The sequence below is a fragment of the Corythoichthys intestinalis genome, chromosome 15 (genome assembly GCF_030265065.1).
Source record: "Corythoichthys intestinalis isolate RoL2023-P3 chromosome 15, ASM3026506v1, whole genome shotgun sequence".
NCBI lineage: Eukaryota > Metazoa > Chordata > Actinopteri > Syngnathiformes > Syngnathidae > Corythoichthys > Corythoichthys intestinalis.
Window position 1 is genome coordinate 14,570,910 of NC_080409.1, and position 16,735 is coordinate 14,587,644.

Below are 16,735 nucleotides of genomic sequence, written 5' to 3' on the forward strand. Positions count from 1 at the left end.
TGCAAAATAATTTCTAAATATAAAAATTCTTTGATCTATCTATCTATCTATCTATCTATCTATCTATCTATCTATCTATCTATCTATCTATCTATCTATCTATCTATCTATCTATCTATCTATCTATCTATCTATCTATCTATCTAGGTCTATACAGTATGTATGTATGTATGTATGTACAGTATATAATCTAAATGAATAGCAATAGATATATATAGATAGATATAATTTATATCAATAGATTTATAGATACACTGTAAATAGATAGATATGCATATACAGTAATCATATACTGTATAATATATACTGTACAGTACAGGGCAAAGTTTGGATACATGTAATTCAATGTAATACAAATGATGGTTCCAACCCTAGTGAAAAACAAGAAATTCCACTTAACCTTGATAAGGCATACCTGTGAAGTGAAAACCTTTTCAGGTGACTGCATCTTAAAGCTCATTGAGAGAGAGCCAAAAGTGTGCAAAAAAGTAATCGGAGCAAAAGGTGGATACTTCAGAGAAAGTCGAATATAACATCTGCTTTCAGTTATTTCACTTTTTCTTTGTTAAGTACTGTACATAATTCCAAGTGTTCATTCATAGTTTTTATTACTTTCAATGAGAATTTACAATGTAAATAGTAATGAAAATATAGAAAACGCACAATTGATGAAGTGTGTCCAAAGTTTTGGCCTTTACTGCATTTATGTAGTTATATGTTGACAAGTTTAAATACTATGACACTTGATAGCATGTTTTGTTCCTGAAACTTGAATTGTTGGCGGTTCCAATACAATAACCTCTCTATTTGGGGTGTGCCTTCTTAGGCATCCCACGATTCGATTAGATTACGATTCAGGGTGCTACGATTCGATTAGTGAACGATGATCACGGTTTTGACGAAGATCGCGGTTATCACGATTATCAAGATTATCGATGCATCGTACATTACTCATTTACAATGTAGACAAACAAATTTACTGTATGTGCATTATTTATTTAAAATATCCAAATGATTCAACAGGAACGATGGAAACATGCCCATACAATAAAAAGCTGCCCTTAAATTGCCTTTATTTATTTATTTTTACAACAAAGTGCAAAAACATTAACCATTTTAAAGGCAGTACCTATTTCTCAACATGCCCATACAAAACACAGCTGACCTTGAGAATCTCTTTTTCACAAGAAGGTGCATAAACATTAGCTGTTTGAAAGACAGTACCTATCTCTCTCAACAATACAATAAAATTTACACTGGTGGAATGAATTCCACATTTTCTGGAAACAAAATGTCATAAGTAATAAGGCGTCTTTTAACCATTATACTTTGTTTTCACAGATTTCTGTACTATTTCGCATGTTTGTAGTGTTACCGCTGTACTTAATCCTGGTTTTAAAAGTTCTGCATCTGGAGTAATTCAAAAAACGCACAACTTGACATGGAAATACATGTTAGCGAAGTCGCTAATCAGCATAGTGCTCGGCGCTAACTAGTAACATCTCAAAAACAACAACAATAAAGGCTAAACAGCACAAGAGGGTTCGCGTACTCACCTCTGATAGACAGACACGGGACTTAGCAAAACACGAGGGACTTTTTCCAATTAACACGATTTGAACCTACTGCTGGACAATTGAAAGACAAGGAGCAACAAACTATCTCTCTTTCCCTCTCGCTCTAAAAAATAAGTTGCGCATAGAAGCGGTACCGCCGGGTCCCTGCCTGTCTCATACACAAATTTATTTTCCAGTCTTTTGAAAAGGAGTAAATCTCTCGCTCAGTAACAGGCAGCATCCATCATAACGTTGTGCGTGCATCCGTTAAAGGCGCTAGACGTGTCTCAAAATCCGTTCTGCTACGAGTGGCTATGATAAAGTTACTGTATTGGTCCGAATATAAGACGGTGTTTTTGCATTGAAATAAGACTGAAAAAGTGGGGGTCGTCTTATATTCGCGGTCTAGACATTATACCCATTCACGACGCTAGATGGCGCCAAATATCATTGAAGCAATGCTCTGTCATGGCAGATCTAAGCTACTCTCAAGTTTAACCAGTTTGCATTATTTTATTGCAATGTTTTTCCTTATTCAGATTTGTTTCAAGACTACAATTACAGTTAGACTTCACTTTGATGGTTAATGCAGCTATTGCAAAAAAAATTTTTTTTCTATCACAATAGATTGGTTTATTTACATTTCAAAAACCAGAAGCCATTCATTCACGAATGTGATTGCACTTTAGTTTACATATTTAAATTTTCAGATATTAAGATTTGAATGAGGCAAAATAACATGCTTTTTCTCTCAAATATATTGTTATAATCCTTTGTTTCAGATGTACTGTAATTATTTTCTGTATAAAAATTAATTTGGTGTTCAAAAATCTTTTTTCAAACTTGAGTCTTGAAAAAGAGGGGGTCGTCTTATAATCAGGGCCGTCTTATATTCGAGCCAGTACGGTATTAGGGAAAATCATCATTTTTGAACATTTATGAATCGTAATCGAATCGTCACGTGACAAATCGCGATGCATCTAATAATCCATTTTTTGGGCACTCCCTTACTCCCTATGGCCCTCTAAATATACCATACATTAGTTAAGTAGTGAGATTTGACCAGATGATATGTGTTTTTGTTGGGAGTGTTTCATGTGTGTGTGTTGCAAGTGTTAAATGTGCCATGTGCTTATCTTGCAGATGGAGCATTTCTTCAGTCTCACTCCTGATGCTGGTGCTGGAGTGATTCCAAGACAGCAAGCACTGGAGACCGTCAAAAATAACATTAAATGGATCCAAGCGAATGAGAATGAGATACAAATGTGGCTAGAGAGAAATGTCCTCTAACTAAATGACATACATAGCAATAGTCAATTTATTTTTACATTGTGAAGACTTATATTCCTAGGGAAATCCATTTTAGAATATACATGATGATATTGAATTAAAATGATCTTTTCCATTAAAAATGTATACAGTATAGAATATATGATGTAAGATTTTTTTGTAAATTTCAGCCCTGTAAAGTTGGCACAAACCAAATACTACCACTTGTACTAATGTGTTACAACAGTCCTATGTCTGAAAACATTGAAAGCTTCGCGCCGTCTCATAAAACATATACACCACAATGGAAAGTGATTTATTTGATGCTAATTATGTGTATTAATTCCCTGAATTACAGCATCACGTTGTGAAACCAAAGCAGTCGTCTCACTGAGCCAGAGGCTGTTGAGATGTTGTCATTGGAACCTGAGTATTAATGGTGACACGCTGTCTGCTTTGACACCGGATCATGCCAATGATAGCTCTTCGGAATCTGTGTGTGGGGGAGAAAAAGTCAAATTAACCCCACTGTTGAAGTGCATTATTGATCATGAAAAATTAGCTAGATGGAGAAATAAAAAACAAACTTTTTGTTAGCAATAACATATATGCAGGGGTTGTAAAAGGTGGACGACTTGGCAAAAAGAGGGGCGATGATGGCCATGGGCGCAGGGATTGTGCTGGGGTCACCGAAAGATGCCCACAGACACACCATGGAGTATGGAGACCAGGCCACGAGGAACATTACGATCATCACAATGGACATCTGTAAGACAACAAAAAAAAAACACAATTTAGTCATTCTTGCAATTAACCCTTTCAGGGACAGCGGTCATGACAGTGGACATCTATTCAAAAGGTAGTAGTTAGCTTAACTTGTTAATTGCTTGCCCAGGTTTGTGATAGTTAAAGAGGGAAATTGATATTGATAACACCGATTGGCGGCAATAGGCGTACTATTGACAGGCACCAATAGGTGTCCAATCCATTTCAACTGGGAGCTGGAAGATCACTTCCAGCCCTCTAAAAAACTGATTTATTAAAGAAAAGGAAAAAAAAATCCCCCAAAATGGCTCCTTTGTTTACTGTAATTCATTCATTTATTTAAGATTATTTATTTTTGTACTGACAATTGCAAAATACGTGCGAGCAACAGCAATACTACAATTAATTATACTAATACATTTGGATGTCAAATAGGGGCTGCAAAATATTATCCGCGGGCCACCATTGGGTCCTGGGCCACAAATTTGAGACTCGTGTCCCATATAAATATAATAAAAACATTTATGGAAAGAAAAAAAGCACAAATCTTGCATGAAAAGGTTAACTGACCACACAATATTTAGCAGGTACAGATAGTCTGAACTAACTGATAAGTGTGAATATTTAAAAATACAGTATGTGTATCATTTCTTTACAAAAAGTGCACAACAACAGAAATAAAAGCAAGAAGTAAAGTCTTTTTCTACCTTTGTTACGTCCATCTGATCCGACCAGTCAATATTAATGTTATCTAGGCAGTTGTTTGCCTTGTATCTGTTCACTGTGGCAGACACATTGTAGTAGCAGTAAAACATGACGGACAGAGGGACGACAAAGTTAACACAAATCACCGTCATTGTGTAAGAAATGAAGGATCTGTAAAAGAAGAGGAGGCTGACTTAGCATGTATAATAAATCCAAAAATCCAACAACAAAAAACTGTAAAATTCTAAACTGAAAAAAAAAAATACATAAAGAAAACCCAGAAAAACAGGGAAACAAGAATTTTGAAAAAATATGACATCTTTTTGAGTAGGTATTTTGCATTATACTGTATATAGGAATTAAATAAGTCCTCCTTTTTATTTTTTAACAGTATTCATTTAATAATTTTTTAAAAACTATTTTTCTGTGCTCATGTATTTCTCTAATGCTTGATGTATATCTCTTTGGCTGCCTTGACTGCGCTGGTCATAATGGTGGCTAATTTAACAAAAACTAGGAATGATAGTGTTTTGAAAATGTGCAACGTTTTTTTTTGGGGGGGGGGGGGGTCAAAACCGAGAACGGGATGGATGAAATCCAAAGAAAGCATACATTTTTGGAACGTTTCAAAGTTGGAACAGTTTGAATTGCTCAAGGTGTGAGAGCTTCCGGTTGGTAAACTGTAAAGCATCCCCAGCAGATTTATACTGGTCCTTTAATACCATGGAGCAATGTTCATTGTATTTTTTGGGTGCAATAATAATGTAATTGAAATCAAGCAGACTTTACAACTCACGCATCATTCTGCCGCCAGTTAATGGTGCATGTAGCTCCAGTTGGGTCTGGAGCATAGCCAGCCCAGCCCACTACAGGCATAGTAGACCAAAATAAAGCATTAAGCCATGCTGCCAGAATAAGGAGATTGTATGAACGTACTGTCATTTTCTGCCCTGCGAAAACAAAGAAACAAGGTAAAAAAAAAAAACGAAAAACAAGTTCGCTGTACACATTGTAAATGTATTTTTCCCACTGCACAGTGTTTCTAGAACATTTGAAAATACCATTTGAGGATATATATGTTGCTACATGTCTACCGGTAGGTCAAAATAAAAGAGATTGGTAGAGTACATACCTAAATCAGGCCTGCAAATTGTGAGGTATCGGTCAATGGCCACCACAGTTAACAGGCCAATGCTAGCCATGCCAAAGAAGATGTTGAGAGCTGCATAAATCTAACAAATAAAAAAAATAAAAAAATAAAACGTACATTTGAAACAGTTCAGGATTATGTTTGCGTTTTTTTCTAGGCGTATGGATTAATAATCATGTGCCCTTAAATCATAGTGGATAAAAGAGAGTCACAATTAATCATGTTATTGATCAGATATTGTAAAATGATATGCTAATTGATAATAAATGGTTGTTATAACTTTCTCTCTTTTTAAAATTTTTTTGGACATTTTATTCAATGGTGCCTGATCGCTAATCCTGGCACTGACAGTTTCTCTACTTGAGTGTGTCTAATTGTACCCGAGTCATGCGTGAATCCCATCTGACATGTGATAGTCCTGCGGACACGTGGAAATGGTGCCTGGGAGAGGGGGTCAGGGCCACAGCCTCTCCCCAGCCAATTGGGGAGGTGAGCTAGCATGGCCCATCCCTCCTCCCGCAGCTGCGGCAAAGGGGGCAACCGCCATCCCCCCGGGACAAAGGGTGGTCTCCCAGATCATCCGCGCCCCAATAAACTGGCCTTCAGGGAAGGAATGAGGGGATACGCCCCGGGCCCCCACGCCTGCTCCCACCACTGCTGCAACCCCCCAACCTACGCGGCACACCGCGGGACCCCCACATGCCAGTAGGCCCGGGGAAGGACAGGATCCCCACCCAGACCCACCTGCACCCGGCCAGCAACCGGCGCCAAGGAGGATAACCAGGTAGAGAAGAGAGGGGAAGGCGGAAGCAGGAGAGCGCCAAGAAGCAACAGGGCGGCACGGGACCCCACCCACCCCAGAAACCGGCGGCGACCCAGGTAAAGAGGAGGCCCCGCCCCGGGAACCATGCCATGAAAGAAAGTGTGGCAGCCATTACCCAGCACCGTGATGGGTTCGGGTGGGGAGGGTAGTGCAATGAATGAATAAAAATAGTTCTAAGTTATAACTTTATCAATAGTATTTATCTCACATGATTTAATACTGATAAATAGGTGCACTGGATTTTTTTTTTTTAAGGATGTCACAGAATACAAGCAATTTGGCCAGATTGGGCAGGTTCCCGCCTAATTGGGCTATTTTCGAAGCCTAGGAGTGGGATAAAAATGCATGCGTGTCAGCTCTGATTTTGGAGGTACAATTCAACAAAATAATTCTGAAAATGGCATAACATTAAAATTTGTTAGATGCACTCTAATTGAAAAAAAAAATGGAAATAACAACAAAAAAAACAAAAAAATATTTTAATTAATATTATTTTATCTAGAATTATTTATATTTTTTTATTACTCATTACTCCTTATTAATTTTTGCATTAAAAATATTTTTATTTCTTAATGTTTCAATGATTTACCCCCCCCCACTCCCTCAAAATGGATCTTTCAATTAATTCATTAATTTTATTTGAATTTCTTTATATATTTTTGTCAATGACCGTTGCAAAATATGTGCAGGCAACACTGCTACTACAATTAGATCTCAAATGAGGGACGCAAAATATTGTCCCGCAAGCCGCAATTGGCCACTGGGCTGCATGTTTGAATTTAATAAAAACATTGACGAAATAAAAACATTATTTGTGCATGAAATGAACTTCTCCTATGAGCCTTATTCGCGAACCAGCAATTATTCCTTCACAATGTATCTCCCACCGTTGATCAGTTTTCTGGTTATATGATCAAAAGATAGATTGAGTTGTGTAAATGAAACATCCTGACTGTCATTTGGGCTACTTTTTATTGAACTGGTTGGGTTTTACGCTGTGATTGGGCTGGAGAGCTTTTCCAGTTTGTAACCCTTAAATTCTCTATATATAGTGGTATTTTATCAGTATTATTTTTAAAGTACGATAATATGTATTCCACCAATGTATTTACGTCTAATCCATTACAAGTGGGAGGTTTGGAATGTTCACTAGATGCCACCCTCCTACTTCAAATAGATTGGATGTCTACAAGTTACAAACTCATTCCAATTGACAGGAGGAGCATGATTGGACGCCACATGATTGCACGTCTAGCATCGTCAACAGCACAGAAAAGGTTATGTATGCCACCCACCTGGCAGCCATTGTAGCCAAATTTCCAGCTTCCATGGATGTCAGAGGCTGCTGACATAGGGTAACCAATGCCAGCCACTCCGATATCAGTAAAAGCCAAGTTAATGATAATAAAGTTGGTAGCAGTGCGGAGTTCCTTAAACTTCACAAACATTAAAAGAACAACAATGTTGCTTAACAGACTGATGATCCCTGCAAAGAGGAAAAAAAGTCAAAGTTAAGTCCATCTTGAAAAATGCCATTTCATCGAAAAATCATCATGAAACTTTCAATCAACATGGGATTCCATAAACCATAGTAGTACAATCAATTGGCCTCAAGATGTCCCTATCTCCACTCTATAGTTATCTAATCGGTTGCCCCGCCAACCATAACTGAGTAACGTAAGCAAGACAATTAGAAATAGCAACACATACTGTCATACATGGAGATTGAGGGGAGGAAGCCGGGAGCCCCTTTGCCCAAAAATATCATTGTATGTAATTGACTTTCCTATACAGTTGTACCTCTACTTACGAACATCTTTACATACAGATTTTTCAGTTTAAGACACAACTCAACGGGGAAATATTGCCTAATGTTACGAATGCTCCCAGTTTACCGAACGTAACATAATTATAGCTCGAGGTGTGCGAAATTTCCGTTTCTTAGATTATTCGCGATTCGGCCGTGGAAGATTCAAGAACGATTCAAAAAGATCCAAATTCCAATTTTTGAAACATGCCAGGTAAAGCTACACTAAAACATAATCAGCGCGGTCTCCGGGACACAATGAGGAATGGATCAGGTGTAAATATCATGTTCAACTCATGCTGCTAGATAAAAAAACATTAACACCTGACTGCGGCCGACAGCCGCTACAAACTACGCCCACATACTGCTACGGTAGATATCACATGTATATAGAACTAGATGCGAAATGACAGACTCGGCGGCATTAGCGAAAAGCCGCCATCTTAAAGCAGTAGAATTCTCTGAAAGGCTGTTGTCGCGAACCTTCCGAGCGAACCTAATTAACTTTTTATCTGAAATACTCCTAAATCGGCAGAATCTTGACTTGAATCTATCTTTAAATGATGAAACAGTTTTAAAACTTTCACATGTCAAAAGTAGACAGAAGGGAAATTATGGAATAATGGGAGCAATTTTAACAACTTTAACGGTTGATTCACAACATTAAATTAATTGAATGTAGTTTAAAGCTGCTGATACATAATGGGGACTTGAGTATTTTATTTAGGTTTTGAACTGATAACTTCATACTGAAATAGTAGTTTATTTAAGCCTGTTTTTGCCAATTTTTGTAACTAATGTACAAAATATTAAAAGCAGATAATATCTTTTGGGGGCGGGGGGGGGGGGGTGGGTTGGGTGGTGCATCAATAATCAATTTATAATCAAATCATAGCCTCTGAATCGTAATTGTAATCAAATCGTTAAGTGCCCCAAGGTTCCCACCTCTACTTATAGCTTAGCATTCCTGGCATCCTGGCTAAGAGGGACCCCTACTGTATATGTTTGTGTGTCTCTCAGCATCCTATCTATTTGCCCCTCATATTATATAACATTTATTCTTTATTCTTGTTTTTTTACATTCTGCACAACTCAAATTTTATATTTATTGTGCAATAATTTAATTGTAACATGTACAGTATTTGTTATATGTTTTGATGCATTTTTATGCATTATAAAAGATTTACGCCTGAATTTTGAGGGGCTTGTAACGGATTAGGCGTCTCTACTTACAGAATTTTCAAGTTACGAAACTGCTTCCAGAACCAATTAATTTCTTTAGTTGAGGTACCACTGTATATTAATTTAAAATAAAGACCTAGCTGGTAAAATGCTGTCTATAAAATTTGCAAAGCAACTAAACAAACAACAAAAATGAATTAAACAACAAGAATCCTACAAGGTATTTCACGATGGGTCAAAATATTTTTCGAACAGATCATGTGACTAGCACCTTAGAGATGGTCCTTTGCTTTGCTTAGCCAAAACTACACCTGAGGAGGCAAGATTGAAATTCGGAATTTCTTTAAACCTAGACTTTCAAAAGCTTCAGCGGCAACTGAGTTTGAACCGAGGATTAAACACGTTCTGTTTTTATCATCTGTTTAGTATTTTAAACCTGCCCTAAATTATCTAAACATTTATTTTCTCTTATTCATCCTTACTGTTTTTAACCTTAAATTTCCCTAATTTTTTAGTATGATTATATTACATATACATACATATATCTTGACACTGTATATACTGTGTCATAGATTTCATAATGAATACATACATTCATTATGAAGTCTATGACTGTATATATAGTATATCTTGCAAGTTAACTTGCTGACACTGCATTTTGGGGTCATCAACATGATTTGCCCTCCCACAAAAGTCAATTCCAATTTTAATCACGATAAATCGTTTGGAAAATAAATGTGATTAATTGCATTCTGTATGATATACAATACAAAAGTAGTAATTAGAACACTTAAATTTAAAGTATACCTCCGCTGTGACCCGTCTTCGGATAAGGTGTTGATGATGAAAGGATGCATTATAAATGAAATAATCTATATTAACTCATTGGCTACCATTAACAATAGACGTCCAATCCATTTGATCGTAGTTTAAATGGGTTAGATGTCTATCGCCGTCAATGGTACCCAATGAGTTAATGCTCAGTTGAAATACTTAGCTGAGATTAATTGTGATTAAACGCATTGTACATGATAATGAATTCAAAAGAAGTATTTTGCATACTTTTATTTGAAATGAACAGCCACATTAATGAAATCATTTATATCAACTTATGTCTATTGCTGCCAATGGTAACCATTGAGCTAATGCGCAGTTAAATAATAAATTGTGAGATTAATTGCGATTAAATGCAGGATAATGAATTTTAAAGCAGTATTAAGCACACTTTTACTTGAAATTTATATTACAGTTAACTCACAATGAGACAGAGTAAAAATAATTAACTGTATATTACAAAATTATACTAATGATTTTATTTAAAAAACTAAAAAACAACGACAACATGTGAGTACATTTCGAGTTAACTCCCCCAGTCTTAATTATATTAATTGAATAATCAAATAAGTCATCAAACATGTATTCAGAACTAAAAAATTATATGAAAAACAGATTTTCCAAATTACATCCAAAATGCATTGTATTCAGTCAATTACTAATGTAAAAAAATTTGTCTTTTTTTCTTTTTTTTTACCAGCAGTAATAAGATATCCAGCCACAATGTTGTGCTCCAGTTGGGAAAAAGAACTTTTTCCTCCATAAGGTATATCCTCATTTGATATGTTGAGGCCAGTCAAAGTTCCCATTGTAGGAAATGTCAACCAAAAATGTGAAGTACCGTTGCAAGAAAATATGTCCAAATAATGACAAAAATTGAGAAGAGCTCCTTAAAAATGATGCTCTTTTCTAAAAACAGTTTTGGTATTTTTTTGTTTTGTTTTTGCAACAGGAGGGGAGGTCCATACAGGCAGAAGAGATGAAGAGGATTATTACATACCATTGCTCCTTATGTTGCTAGGTAACAAGAAACGTGGGCTTCGAAGTTCCATTTGAGACGATTATCGCGCACGCGGAATTTTCTTGCAAATGACGCCTTAGCTACTAAGCGTTCCCAATACCAAACAAATAAAAAATGCAGAATAGAATTTTTAAGAAAGTACACCGAACAAATAGCATGTTTTAAAATGAAATAAAAAAAAAGACAACAAAAAACATCAACATTAAAAATAAATTAAACAAAATAGAGAATATTTACTGGCTTTCCCTTTAAATATAAAATATAAATAAATAAATTGTGAATGTTTTTAAAATGAGGGTCCAGACAAAGTATGCTCAAAACGACCCCTTATGATGATGATATATATAAATGGACTCGAGTTTCCCTTGCCCGGACGCGGATTACCGGGGCCCCACTCTGGAGCCAGGCCTGGAGGTGGGGCTCGAAGGCAAGCGTCTGGTGGCAGGGCCTGTCCCCATGGGGCCTGGCCGGGCGCAGCCCGAAACGGCAACGTGGGTTCCCCTTCCCATGGGCTCACCACCTGTGGGAGGGTGCATAGGGAGTTGGGCGGCAGCCAAAGGTGGGGGCCTTGGCGGTCCGACCCCCAGCTGCAGAAGCTAACTCTTGGGACATGGAATGCCACCTTTCTGGCAGGGAAGGAGCCTGAGCTGGTGTGTGAGGCAGAGAAGTTCCGACTAGATATAGTCGGACTCTCCTCCACACACAGCTTGGGTTCTGGTACCAATCCTCTCGAGAGGGGTTGGACTCTCTTCCACTCTGGAGTTGCCCATGGTGAGAGGCGCCGGGCAGGTGTGGGCATACTTATTGCCCCCCGGCTTGGCACCTGTACGTTGTGGTTTACCCCGGTAGACGAGAGGGTAGCCTCCCTCCGCCTTCGGGTGGGGGGACGGGTTCTAACTGTTGTTTGCGCTTATGCACCGAACAGCAGTTCAGAATACCCACCCTTTTTGGAGTCCTTGGAGGGTGTGCTAGAGAGCGCCACCTCTGGGGACTCCCTCGTTCTCCTGGGGGACTTCAACGCTCACGTGGGCAATGACAGTGGGACCTGGAGGGGCGTGATTGGGAGGAACGGCCCCCCCGATCAGAACCCGAGTGGTGTTCTGTTATTGGACTTCTGTGCTCGTCATGGTTTGTCCATAATGAACACCATGTTCAAAAATAGGGGTGTCCATATGTGCACTTGGCACCAGGGCACCCTAGGCCGCAGTTCGATGATCGATTTTGTAATCGTGTCATCGGACTTGCGGCCGCATGTTTTGGACACTCGGGTGAAGAGAGGGACGGAGCTGTCAACTGATCACCACCTGGTGGTGTGTTGGCTCTGATGGTGGGGGAAGATGCTGGCCAGACCTGGCAGGCCCAAACGTATTGTGAGGGTCTACTGGGAACATCTAGCAGAATCCCCTGTCATAAAGAGTTTCAACACCAACCTCCAGCAGTACTTCTCCCTTGTCCCGGGTAGGTGGGGAACACTGAGTCTGAGTGGGCCATGTTCCGCACCTCCATTGTTGAGGCGGCCGATCGGAGCTATGGCCGTAAGGTGTTTGGTGCCTGTCGTGGCCGCAATCCCCGAACCCGCTGGTGGACACCAGCGGTAAGGGATGCCGTCAAGCTGAAGAAGGAGGCCTATCGGGCCTTTTTGGCCTGTGGGACTCCGGACGCAGCTGACAGGTACCGGCTGGCCAAGCGGACAGCGGCTTCAGCGGTCGCCGAGGCAAAAACTCGGACATGGGAGGAGTTCGGTGAGGCCATGGAAAACGACTTCCGGACGGCTTCGAGGAAATTCTGGTCCACCATCCGGCGTCTGAGGAGAGGACAACAGTCCCTCTCCACGGGTTCTGACAATAGTCAGAACCCGTCCCCCCACCCGAAGGCGGAGGGATGCTACCCTCTCGTCTACCGGGGTAAACCCCAACGTACAGGCACCAAGCCGGGGGGCAATAAGTATGCCCACACCTGCTCGGCGTCTCTCACTGTGGGCAACTCCAGAGTGGAAGAGAGTCCAACCCCTCTCGAGAGGATTGGTGCCAGAACCCAAGCTGTGTGTGGAGGAGAGTCCGACTATATCTAGTCGGAACTTCTCTGCCTCACACACCAGCTCAGGCTCCTTTCCTGCCAGAGAGGTGACATTCCATGTCCCAATAGTTAGCTTCTGCAGCTGGGGGTTGGACCGCCAAGGCCCCCGCCTTTGGCTGCTGCCCAACTCTCTGCGCACCCGACCCCTTTGGCCCCTCCCACAGGTGGTGAGCCCATGGGAAGGGGAACCCCTGTTGCCTTTTCGGGCTGTGCCCGGCCGGGCCCCATGGGGACAGGCCCGGCCACCAGACGCTTGCTTTCGAGCCCCACCTCCAGGCCTGGCTCCAGAGGGGGGCCCCGGTAACCCGCGTCCGGGCAAGGGAAACCTGAGTCCATTAATATTATTCATCATAAGGGGTCTTGTGAGTCATGCTTTGTCTGGCCCCTCACCTAGGACCTGTTTGCCATGGGTGACCCTGCCAGGGGCTTAAAGCCCCAGACAACATAGCTCCTAGGATCATTGGGACACGCAAACCCCTCCACCACGATAAGGTGATGACTCACGGAGTCCTTTTTTTTAATTAAAAAAAAAATAATGATAAAAGAATAAACATTATTGAAAAATATAATACATACTGCATTTCCCTTTTTGAAATTAAAAATGTAAATCAAAAAAATATACACATTTTTAAAATTAAAATAAAAGATAATTATTTAGAAAAATAAAATTAAGTGGATATTTACCTTTTATTAAATGCAAAATGACAAACATTTTGTGCTGCAACGATTAATCGATTAATTTGACTAATTTTATTATAAAAAAAGATTCGAATTAAATTTTGCTTAATTAAAGTGGTGTTGTAATGGTTTGTTTTAAAAGTGTTTGCATTTAGTTCTATTAATTTGGGTGGATACACTGCCCTCTGGTGGCAACAGTGAATAGGACATGACTCATTCAACATGGCTGAATCCAGCTGCTCCCTGATAAGACCAACGTAAGCTAAATTTTTGTTTGAACTATTTTTTTTTCTTTTTCTTAATGCATTCGTAATTTAGTTTATTGGTATATTTACCCATTTTTTGTGGGAATATGTGTTTGAACCATTTGTTAAGAGCATTGTAAGGAAAAAAAAAAAAATCAGCATTTTATAGGATTTTAAGCTAGCGGACTTTTGCTATGTAAGCTAGCCAGTTGTTCTTTTGTTGTACTTAGATCCTCATTTATTTATTTTTTGATACCGTTTTAGGCTCAGCTCAGGTGTTTTACTTTTTTATGTTCCTTATCTAATTACTCGTTTATTCGAAATAACTAGTTTATCGATTAATTGACTACGAAAATAATCGATAGCTGCAGCCCTATAAAAATTAAAAATAAATCACAAAAAAGGATGATGAAAATATACTTGCTGTCATTGTCGGCGATCGTTCGTTCGCTGCCAGCCTCTCCGTTCAAATGGATTGGTTGTCCACTAGCAACAAACTAATTTAAGTTCAAAACACATGCAGGAGAACAAAAACAAAAACAAAAAAAAACATGATTGGACGTGTATCGTCGTCAAAGGCAGCCAACGACTATAATAAAAAATTTAAAAAATATATACAGAAAACAACCGAATATTTGCTATGAAGAGATATACCATCCAAGGTTTCAACCACATACATTATCTTCCAGGACAGTAGGCGGCGCTATACAATTCATTTGACACTAGCAAGTGACACTCGCAGGGTTCCGGAAAGCATAACCTACGGCTACATAGCACACGACAGGACGTGTCCGACATAAAACAAAGAAAAACCAGATATGTCTGGACTTTTGCGAACCGTCGCTCACCGTGCTGTTCCCCTTTTGCGGGGACACACGGTTTGTCAGCGGGCGAATGTCTACACTAGACCCGCCAAGGAAAAGATAGGCGCTGTGGTAAGCTAACTACTAGCATGTAGCCTAAACTGTCCTTGACTGACGAGGTCACAATTATTGTTATTTGAACGCAATTAGCTTTAAAACGTGTATCAATATTTTTTTCCTGACAAAGTTGCTGTATTGTATTCATATAGTTCTATTTAATTTTGGGATTGAATTTAGACCAAAGATAATAAAACCCGTGCAAGTCGCTGCTCTTTCCAGGTGTGTCGATTGAAATTTTAATATTTAATGAAATTAAAAACAAACATCACAGATGGAAAAAGGCAATCATAATTTACAAATTGATACCAACACCGTATAATTCCGTTGACAAGTACAACGGAACACTCTTTTTATTACCTAATATTTGCGTGCCAAAATTAAGAACGTCTACATGTTTCATTTTATTGCTTCCTTATTTGTAGATATATATCACTAAAACCTTCATAATGAATTTAATTGTCTCCAACAGTTTGTAAATGTATGTATTAGTGCTGTCAAACGATTAAAATGTTTAATCGAGTTAATTACAGCTTAAAAATTAATGACTCGAAATTAATCGCAATTCAGACCATTAATAAAATATGCCATATTTTTCTGTAAATTATTGTTGGAATGGAAAGATAAGACACAAGACGGATATATACATTTAACATACGGTACATAAGTACTGTATTTGTTTATTATAACAATAAATCAACAAGATGGCATTAACGTTATTAACATTCTATCAAAGGGATCCATGGATAGACTTGTAGTTCTTAAAAGATAAATGTTAGTACAAGTTATAGAAATTTTATAATAAAACCCCTCTTAATGTTTTCGTTTTAATAAAATTTGTAAAATTTTCAATCAAAAAATAAACTAGTAGCTCGCCATTGTTGATGTCAATAATTACACAATGTTCATGGTGCTGAAACCCATAAAATCAGTCGCACCCAAGCGCCAGCAGAGGGCGACAAAACACCCAAAGACACAAGTAACAAGTGGACATCACACTGTGCTGTCATTTTAATGTGTTTGAGCGGGGCATGTGCGTTAAATGCGTCAAATATTTTAACGTGATTAATTTAAAAAATTAATTACCGCCCGTTAATGTGATAATTTTGACAGCCCTAGTATGTATATATTTTAACTTTGACTCTTTGAGTGCCCTTGACGATGATGGACATGTGGTTGATTTCATCCTGAATTGAAATGGAAAGTTTATCACTAATAGACGTATATCGCCACCAATAGCAGTTTATGAGTTAGAAAAAAAAAATACAGCATATTTTTTTTAAACCTGAAAGACTGTAAAACAAAATCTGCCGGGCATAAAAGCATGACTCATAGTTGACATCTATTTCTTTTTGGCACCAGGAAACCGTCATTGGTTTGACGCTTTTCTCCCTGGCCATCCTGGGGCCATCTGGATGGATTCTGGCCCATCTTGAGGACTACAGAAAGAAGGAGTGAACTGGAAGTCTAACCGCCTGACCGTCCCAGTCTACTATCTCCATATGGAACATTCAGCAATTTCTCCAACAGCCAGTTTTCTTTACATCAGGCCCAAGTTATGGACAAAAATGATTCCAGAACAATAACCATTATACATAATATTTCTGTGCATATTTTATTGTATGTACAATATTAAATTTAAAGTCAAATATTTTGTCTGCGTGAATAATTTGTCCAAGGTTGAAGATAAAACCCCTTCAAGTA

The 16,735-nt window shown here is 38.8% G+C and overlaps 3 protein-coding genes across 3 annotated transcripts in view; 2 read left to right on the plus strand and 1 right to left on the minus strand.

The window, feature by feature from the left end:
• enpep (glutamyl aminopeptidase) overlaps positions 1-3,114 on the plus strand; it is a 25,386-nt gene extending 22,272 nt beyond the window's left edge. Inside the window, exon 20 of the mRNA XM_057858598.1 lies at positions 2,700-3,114. Within this exon, the coding sequence (XP_057714581.1) occupies positions 2,700-2,846 (147 nt within the window). The 3' untranslated portion in view covers positions 2,847-3,114. The remainder of the gene's footprint in view (positions 1-2,699) is intronic.
• rrh (retinal pigment epithelium-derived rhodopsin homolog) lies at positions 329-11,009 on the minus strand. The gene is made up of 7 exons (XM_057858600.1): positions 10,789-11,009; positions 7,564-7,754; positions 5,428-5,527; positions 5,092-5,245; positions 4,298-4,466; positions 3,413-3,591; positions 329-3,318 (listed from the first exon to the last, which is right to left on the minus strand). The coding sequence occupies exons 1-7, from the start codon at positions 10,898-10,900 to the stop codon at positions 3,213-3,215; spliced, it is 1,011 nt and encodes a 336-aa protein (XP_057714583.1). The 5' UTR covers positions 10,901-11,009; the 3' UTR covers positions 329-3,212.
• Positions 11,010-14,835: 3,826 nt separating this feature from the next.
• On the plus strand, positions 14,836-16,682 carry LOC130931297 (cytochrome c oxidase subunit 8A, mitochondrial-like). Its single transcript, XM_057859960.1, has 2 exons — positions 14,836-15,046; positions 16,394-16,682. Exons 1-2 carry the CDS (start codon positions 14,930-14,932, stop codon positions 16,487-16,489), a joined length of 213 nt encoding a protein of 70 aa, XP_057715943.1. The 5' UTR covers positions 14,836-14,929; the 3' UTR covers positions 16,490-16,682.
• The last annotated feature ends 53 nt before the right edge of the window (positions 16,683-16,735 follow it).